Source organism: Berghia stephanieae, chromosome 8, assembly GCF_034508935.2.
Source record: "Berghia stephanieae isolate SIO BIC M18660-M18661 chromosome 8, UCSD_Bste_1.3, whole genome shotgun sequence".
In the NCBI taxonomy this organism is placed as follows: Eukaryota; Metazoa; Mollusca; class Gastropoda; order Nudibranchia; family Aeolidiidae; genus Berghia; species Berghia stephanieae.
Genome location: NC_088367.1, coordinates 27,377,676 through 27,387,675, shown reverse-complemented (window position 1 = coordinate 27,387,675; position 10,000 = coordinate 27,377,676). Strand labels below are relative to the sequence as shown.

Sequence of the window (10,000 nt, the reverse complement as noted above, 5' to 3'; positions counted from 1 at the left end):
AGACTCGTGAAAAAGGTCGGTAAGGAGAGTAAAAAAGTCGGGTAGGTTACTTATTTGTCTATCCAGTCCGGTCATTGGTCCCGTCTCCATATTCGACGCGGCGATGCAATGTATGTGCAAAAATGAACAGGCGTCAGTCAATCATGTGTGACTGGCTCGTTTACACAATCCGGTAGACACGAGTCCAAACCACAGACTATTCTGTGGTCCAACCCCCGTCACCTGAGCTTTATTTATAAAAATTGAGCGTTTTTATAGCGCAATATCCACTAAAAGTGCTCAAACGCTATACAAGGGGTCCCTAGCCAACTGCAACACTATACGTGTAGTACGAGACCTGACACCTGTTAAGCGATATTATAACGTGTTTTTTTTTTTTCGGACAGAGACAACGCTGCTAATGGCCAGGTAGCCCTACTAATTTTACACACGAGTACGGCGAGAGAATGTAAGTAAAGAGCCTTTTCTAAGGACTCAACTATGCGCCGCTTAGAGCGAGACTCGAACCGTCTGATCCGAAGGCGAGGATCACACTACTAGACCACATAGAAGATTAAAGCGGACGAAGAACAGTCAATCGTCACCTACAAGGAAACGAATGAGTCTTTGTGACTTTCTGAAAGAGCACATGCTGCAACATCCTTCTGAATTCTCGCCTTTAAAACTTGTTGCATAGTGAAATAAAAAGGAAATCAGTAGTCGAAACGAATACCGTTCCCCCTTAAAAAAAACAAACAAAACAAAACAAACCAAAACTAGGAGAAAAAAGTGAAATAAAACATAACAAAACAAAACAAAATAAAAACAACCAGTGACACATGTGAAAATGAATGCTTAAAAACAAACCACCCCCACCCAAGGAAAAAAAAATAAAAAATAACCCCTATATATAGTGATATATATATATATATATATATATATATATATATATATATATATATATATATATATAAAACCGAATATACCCCACATTGACCAATGATGAAATTAATATAGTTCTGTTTTTGTTTGCCACAATGATAGGCTTAGACTTCTCTGCTCTGAGATAATAAACAAATGCCACTTTAGACACTAATTCCACTATCCGGATGTCTCTATAATCCGGACAAAATGCTGGGAAAGGAGGTGTTCGGAATATGGAGACGTAACTGTAATTCACTCGATTAATTTCGCTTGAACATTGACATAGTTTTAAAACAGCCTCGTTTAAGATTGGACTTCAATTGTCAGCGTTGTATGACTATTTCCCGCCATTAAATGTACAAAACAATAGATCATCAAACACATTTCTGTACCTACATTTATACTTTGAATGAATCGCACCCGCTAGGGTGGTGTGGTTAAACAATCGGACAATTCTTGCGTCGGACAACTACAATGATGAAAGCAACGATACCGATATCTACCCTTTGTTCATATCGTATTTAATCTCATACTTTGATGAAAACTAAGACCGCTGCAATTCGTGGGTCGATTATTGCATTTTTTAAAATGGCACTAATAAGTACAATGTTGGTTGTGTATCAACGTATTAACAATTCTTTACTTAATATTTGCTTTAAAAAATATCGATTAGTTTTGAATCGAAACAAGGGAAAATATTGTAATAAGAGTCATCTAAAAATCTAACTCGCGCACAAGCTTGGGATGCGTACTCCTACTAAATGGAGAGAAGATAAAGGGAGTAAATGTTACTGATAAATAAGTAAGTCACATTTACTCCCTTTATCATTCTCTCCATTTTATTGACTCATTTAGGCACCTCAAAGTTTTTGGTACTCCTACTAAATATTTGTACACACAAAATGAAGAACTATGCCATTGATTTGCCTTTGAAATTGGAAATGACAAGTGTTATATAGATAATAATATTCAAGTCTAAAAATTGTGATCAATCGTTTCACAACGGTATTATAACAAGGTGAACGAGACTGAATGTTAAACTTAATTTCGAGCTTTCCAAATAAATTTCTACGTTCAGGAAAGGTAATTTTGTTTCATAAACTTAAAAAAAGCAAAACTTTTTCTGTTTTTGATCATTCGTAGTAATTTAAACTCAATTTTGTTGTCAGTTAATTTATTGTGAAAAAATACCACATTGACGCAGGGGTAAAAAGTTTGTGACCAATTGCACAAGAATTACTCATTTATTTATTTTTTATTTATTTATTTATTTATTCATTTATCTATTCATTCATGTATCTATTTATTATCCATCTATCTATCTATCTATCTATCTATCTATCTATCTATCTATCTATCTATCTATTTACCACAATGTTTGGGGCAGTCTACATCAATGTTTCAGGCTTAATTTGCCATCTTCAGGACTGAGTTGTTTTGTTGACTGTTGTTGTTTCTTGAAGTGGTTCCGGTTTGAAGTTAATTAAGAGGAATTTGCGCCGATGGGGACACTTTCCGTAGATCTCACTTTTCATGTTGAGTGTGGCTTCATGAGGTTGTTTGATTATAGTATATTTTTCTTCCAGGCATAAGCTACAATGTGTAGCTTATGCCTGGAAGAAAAATATACTATAATCAAACAACCTCATGAAGCCACACTCAACATGAAAAGTGAGATCTACGGAAAGTGTCCCCATCGGCGCAAATTCCTCTTAATTAACTTCAAACCGGAACCACTTCAAGAAACAACAACAGTCAACAAAACAACTCAGTCCTGAAGATGGCAAATTAAGCCTGAAACATTGATGTAGACTGCCCCAAACATTGTGGTAAATATTTTAAATAATAATTCGCTCCATTACTACATGTCGAGCACTTTTCGTACCATATTTGTATCAAACACGATTCAATATCTATCTATCTATCTATCTATCTATCTATCTATCTATCTATCTATCTATCTATCTATCTATCTATCTATCTATCCTATCCTATCTATCTACTTATCCATCTATCCATCTATTCTCTATCTATCTATATTTCTATCTATATTTCTATCTATCTATCTATCTATCTATCTATCTATCTATCTATCTATCTATCTATCTATCTATCTATCTATTTATCTATCCATCTATTAATTTATGTTTAAATTTATTTATGCATTTATTCATTGATTTATATATTCATCAATTTATTCATTCATTATCTTTTTGACATAGTTTAGTATGAACAAGAGGCAATGTTTGATTAAGTAACTCAGTGAAATGTTAATCGAAACAACAAAACACACGAGGTGTAATTAACATAAAAATCAAACGAGTCAGGTTGGTTCCACTGTTTTACTACGAACATTAAATTTCTTTCCGAAAAGTAGAATGTGTTTTTTGTGTGTGTCAATTTATTGATTTAAAATGATGAAAGGTCTAAATGTGTTACTTCTCAAAAGGTACGAATAAAATCCTAAACAGACGCCTTTTCAAAGCACATAATACGCTTGTAGGATCAAAATAAAAGGGGTGCAGAATGTGTGCTTTTTGCTTGTCACGGCATGTGTGCAACCCTCGTTCCCAATGTACTGTTCGTTCAATGTTCAACACGGTAGCCTAGTCTTTCGTTTATTAGTCTACCAAGTTTATTTTTTCAATCAATGAGTGCCTAAGACATTAATAACGAGACCGATAATTAAAATACTTCTTTTTTTTTAATGTAAAAGGAGACATCAAGGCAAAACGTTTTAAAAACAAAAGAGATAGTTAAAAACTGAAATTTAAAATAAAATGATTATAATCTAAAAAGAGTTACTATAGATTTGTCAAGAGGCCAACATATTCTCGGGATCGAGTCCGTATTAAATTTTAATCAAGAACAAACCGCAATACTTTTTTTTCAATTCTAAAAAGCTTTGTCTATGGAAAAAAATCGTCTTTAAAAACATCAAAATGATAATAATCTGAGACAGAAGTGGGCTGAAAAAATGGTTCTCTGGATTTTTTCATTTCGTGGAACAATTTTTGAAGTAAACGTCAAAAGCTAAGGAAAAAAAAAGGACCGAAATAAAATGAGGGAAAAATGAATACAGTGAAACCTCGATATCCCGTTCTCCGCTATATCACCAACGTTTCTTATCGCAAACAATAAATTATGACGACGCAAACTATATTTAGACTCTATTATCAATAAGATCGTCCCTTTCTATCGTCAACTCATTATACCGCCAACTTTGCGAGGGTCCCAAAAGTGGCGCTAAAACGAGGTTTTACTGTACATAAATAGAATCTAATTTTCAGTAAAATTGACTTGATTCGTTCCTTACACTCAACACAGCGACAACCCTTTTTCAAAGCTGTGATATACATCTCCACTTGGCTTGGCCCTTTCAACTGGTCCTCGGCCAAATAACTGAAAAAGTGGAACCCAGAATTGGAGGACAAAAATTAACAAAACGAATTTAAAAAACATAAGTGAGTGAAACAAAATATAAAATGAAATAATAATGAAAATAAGTTCAATACAGGACGCCTTCGTCCATCGATGGCGCCGAAAAATACATTTAAGAAATAAAATAAAAAGGAAATAACAAACAAATGAATAGTTTTGCTCTACTTTGCGTCAGTTCAATGCAAAAACATATTGTTGACACACATCGAATCTCGAAGCAAAATTAATTTGAATAAATTAATCAGATTGAACAAATATTCGGATCCTTTTTTTTTTCAAAAAAATCGACAGCAAGAATGACTGTAAAACAAAGAAAATTAATATGACAGATAAAATCGAGCTACAAAAAATCCCCCAAAAACAAACAAAAACAAAAACAAACAAAAACCCCCAACTCGATCATACATTTAAATAAACCAAAACATAGTTTAAAAAATAACAAACCAAAGAAAATAATACCAAATCATAATAAAACAAAGCCACTACAACCCCCCCCCCCCCCCCCCCACGCACACACTTTAATGAAAAAAAAATCCAACAAAAAATGAATCTAGCCAAAAATTATTGCAAAAAGAAAACTTAAAGAAATGAAAACAAGAAAACAAAAGCAAATAGAATCCCAGATGACCTCTATCTGTGGACAATCTATCCTCACCTTTAAGATTTGCCTAACCAATGAAATACTGGAATCCAACCACGTGACATTTAACTTCTGAAGTTAAGGTTACCGTGGATGAAAATGTTATGTATAATAATTTTAAAAAATTCTTTCAATATAAAATGGATGGAATGGCGTTTCAGAGTACGATATGGATATTCCTTGAAAAACTGAATAATGATTTTTTTAAAAGCAATTACAAGAACCCAGATGGGTTTTAATACAATTCAGACAGGTATGTAAAGCTATTTTGACCAGTTAAATAATCATGTTGAAATAAGTTCATATTTTGTAATAAGTTAAACAATATTGAATTAACAAAATGAAATATATGAGATTTGTTACAATAATGTGCATTAAGAAAATTCATAACCGTAGTTGGGTGTACAGAAGATTAATGAGTGGATTAGAAAATAAACCTGTAGTTGAGTTATCAAACAACACGCTCTCTTCCTAACAATAAAAACAACAAAAACATTATGTGTGCGCACGTGGGATTGCGTGTATGTAAATATGTGTGTTTTTGTGACCCGTCGCCTAAATCTGGTATTATGTTGAAGTAGATAAAAAACCAAAAGATTAATTTATAGTTAAAATGTTCAAACACAAGTTTTCAGTCTTTTTCAAACGACAATGCCATACTCTGGAAAACAACGTATTTAAAATTTGGGCCAGAAAAATCGTCCTTCGATTAAATTGACCCCCATCTTGGCAAAAACTTTCAAAACTGGGACTTCAAGGAACACAGTGGAAGTCCCAGGTTTGAGAGGTTTTTTTTGTTGTTGACAAGATGAGGGTCATTTTAATCGACCGATATAATTTGAAGGACGAGTTTTCTGGCAAAAATTTAAAATACGCGTTTTTTACAAAAAAAAAAAAAAATTCAGAGTACGGCTGTATAGTTATTCTCTTCGAACCCCCCCCCCCCCCCCCAAAAAAAAAAAAAAAAGTACGTAACTCAAGTTTCATTTCATTTTCTTGTGGATTCAGTTTTCAGGTCTTCGTCTACGTCGACATCGTACAGTTTTGAGGTGTTAGATCACATCTTATGTGAGAAAATACAAATAAATAAATATAAACACGCACACACACACTCACGCACGCACACATACAGACACACACACACACACACACACACACACACAGAGGTACAAGATACAAATACATATACACACATTACAGATGAAAACTTGCGCGTATAAAACACATTCACGTACAAGATTGGGATACATTTTGCCAAAAAAAATTAAAATGAATGGAAAAATATCGGTGACTTGGTGCATCCAATAATAATAATAATAATAATAATAATAATAATAATAATAATAATAATAATAATAATAATAATAATAATAATAATAATAATAATAATAATAATAATAATAATAAATTTTTTGTACAGACGTATTATAATTTACACAATAAGATAAAAATACAATGGAAATAGGATGTATATATAAAAAAAAGGAGCAGCTCCATAACCAGAGCTGCGCTTTATAATATGAATAATTTCAACACTGTAAAATAGTTAAAATTGTCACTATAAATTGAAAATTGAAAAGATTGCAAAACAAATAAATTAATAAATTAATATTTACAATTTTTGAAAGTAGACATGCGAAATAATTATATAAAATGATTATTGCTTGTTGTTATAAAGCCTAATACTAGACGGCAGAAAAGATTTTCGAGGTCTCTCTGTTTTCGTTGAAATAGAGAAAGGGCGACCACTCCTTCCTGACATAATAACTGATGGTCTTAGTGGATGATACTGGTCATTTAATATTTAAGTTATTTTATTTATACAAAATTTCTCGTATAAAAGATCTACATCGTCAACATCATTTATATTTAATGGATTTTTTATTATTTGAATTTATTTTGCTCATTTCCACTGCTAAGCAATTGCCTCCCCAAGCTGTTATATATTGTCTCTACAAGAATCGCAACTTAATAACAATGGACAAACGCAATAAATGTCAACAACAACAAAAAACAAACAAAAAAAAAAACAAAAACAAACAAACAAACAAACAAACAAAAAAACAAACAACCAAACGAATCATGTCATACTATCTAACACATCGAAAGCAATTAAAAATTAATCGAACTGAACTTTAGAAATCGATGAAACAAGCTGACATTAAAAAAAAAATAATATGATTCTTCATTTCAGAATAGCTATCTACTGCCAAACTCTAACGAAACACATTTTTTTTCTCACTTTGACCAAAGTAATTTTTACTCCAAATATCGATTGTTTAAAACAACTTGACCACAATTCTCAAGCCTGAGAATTCAAATACATTTTAAAAATCATAAAAAGCAAATCAGATAGATACGTTACTGGTAGATACAATGCATCATGTAAAAGAGCTTTTATATCGCGCAAAATCCACTAAACGTGCTCAAAGCGCTTTACAAGGCGTCTCTAGCACAACAGCAACGCTTAACATTTAGTACGGTACATGACGCCTGTTAGGCGGCATTACAATTTTTGCGGACAATGACAACGCTGTTAACGGCCAGGTACTCATTTTATTCATGAGTACGGTGAGAGAATGTGACTAAAGAGCCTTTTCTGTCCAAAATGACAAAAATTGTTTAGTTAGAGAATGGCAGACTACACTCTAATTAAAAACAATATCGAAGACGAGATAATATCAATATTGAAAATAAATTCAAATTCAAAACGATTCAATGAATCAATAAATCGAAGAAAAAAAAACATCTTTAACAAATCGATGCAAGATAATTACAACATTGTACTTTAAAAATTAAATGTCAAGACAATTAAAGCAAAGTGAAAGATTACATATTTTACAAAATCACGACAAAAAAAAAAATAAATTAAAAAATGAAAAAAAATATCGAACAAGAAAAAAAAAACATTTTTAAATCAAAAAGAAGTTCAAGTTGACTACTGACAGAAGAATAATACATAATAATAATCGCTGTAAAGATAATCTAAAAAAAATTAAGTTAACCATCAGTCTTAAATAACTAAGAAAAAAATACCCATAACAATCCAAACAGAGAACAAGAAAAAAAACATAACAACAAAAAAAACAAAAAACAAAACAAAAATCAAATAAACAAAATTCAAAACGGCAGAAATATTTCAAAGAAAACATGCGTGGCAATTGGGGACACACGTGACTAAATCATCAGCCCAAAATAGAACACAGAGAAAAGGCTTACGTTCCACACAGCGACAGCTTTGTTTCAGTGCCCTGATATACATTTCAACTTTGCTGTTGCCACGGAGCTGGTCTTTGTATAAATAGCTGAGGGTGTCAGCAATTAGGGATGTAAAGAATTGGGAGATATTTACGTGGCCGCATCATCACGTTCAATTATTTAAGAAAAAGACATTGAGCTTTTATATAGCGCAATATCCACTAAACATGCTCAAAAGCGCCTTACAAGGGGTCCCTAGCCAACGACAACACTTAACATGGAGAACTAGACATGACGCCTGTTAGGCGATATTATTTTTTTTCTGACATATATAACGCTGTTATCGGCCAGATACTCATTTTACACCAGAATACAGTGAGTAAACTATACGCCGCTCAGAGCGGGATTCGAACCCAGGACCTTCCGATCCGAAGACTATCGTGTCTTCCACAAGACCACACATGCAACCTACCGACTCAATTAGGTTTTATGTCAGGGTGAACCGGATTCTGGCTTTTGTATTTAGAGTGATAACGCCTAGATTTACAAAATTTGAGTTTCGATTAGTTACACCATTCATCAGAGTCTCTGGCTTTTCTAGAAGGCTATAATAAATAGAATAAAATAACCACCTCCCTACCAACTATAGGAAAATCGTCACATTCGTTACGATACAACCAGCATTTTTCTTATTCAAATTTCTTTTGGACATCATAAAATTTAAAGAAAATGAATAGTGTGTTGCAGAATATGTTTTGCTAAAGAAATAATGTATCGGAAGAATTACTGTCCGAGTGATAAAAATTATATTTTTTTGGTGTTAGTTGGGTGTGAAGTTTTGGGGAAAATCCTGAAAATGGCTGGTAAGGAGAGAGTTAAGAAGCTAAATTAATTCTTTTCAATGGACATATTATAAACTCGAATATAATTTCATAATTTTAACCCTCTCCTCACCAGCCATTTTCAGGATTTTCCCCAAAACTTCACACCCAACTAACACAAAAATATATTTTTTATCACTCAATCACAATAGCAATAGGTTCTAACGATAAATAATTTCTTTAGCAAAACATGCTCTACAAACAATGTTAATTTTCTTTAAATTTTATGGTGTACAAGAGAAATTTGAATAAGAAAAATGTTGGTTTTATCGTAACGAATGTGACGATTTTCCCATAGCTGGTGAGGACAGGGCTAATAAACGTCAATTTTCAGTACCAAGTTCATCCCGACATAATACCGTTTTGTTACAATTGAGATTTTTTGAGATTTTCTTTATATCGCGCGATATCCACTAAACGTGCTCATAGCGCTTTACAAAGTGTCCCTGGCCAACAGCAACATCACATGTAGTACGGGACATGACACATGTTAAGCAATATTACATTTTTTTCCGGACAGAAACAACGCTGTTAACGGCCAGATACTCGTTTTACATCTGAGTACGGTGAAAGAATTTGAGTAAAGAGCCTTTTCAAAGGATTCAAGTCTGCATCGATCGAAGCTCGAACCAGGACCTTCCGATCCGAAAGCGAGTGTCACACCACTAGACCACAGTGGTCACATATTATCATTAGAGAATGCTCGAATTTACGTAACTTTGTCGAAAAGTAAACTTTTAACTTCAACTGCACAATTCTATTTTAGACGTTAGAGAACTGTAAAAGATCGAAATCTCTAAATGTTCTTCTACAAAATGTTTCTTGGGTCAAAGCTACGTGCACTCAATATTTGCAGGTCTGACAACATAACGCAATGATTATGAGTTTGATTTAACATAGCTGAAATTATGGACAATATCAACCCAACTAGTTGGGT

General features: G+C 32.9%; 1 protein-coding gene across 14 annotated transcripts in view; it reads right to left on the bottom strand.

The window, feature by feature from the left end:
* LOC144978448 (1-phosphatidylinositol 4,5-bisphosphate phosphodiesterase delta-4-like) overlaps positions 1 to 10,000 on the bottom strand; it is a 162,803-nt gene that overhangs the window by 23,778 nt on the left and 129,025 nt on the right. For all 14 annotated transcript variants that reach the window (XM_078924524.1, XM_078924525.1, XM_078924523.1 and 11 more), the window contains one exon: positions 4,220 to 4,305. In XM_078924524.1, coding sequence (XP_078780650.1) covers positions 4,220 to 4,305 — 86 coding nt within the window. The remainder of the gene's footprint in view (positions 1 to 4,219; positions 4,306 to 10,000) is intronic.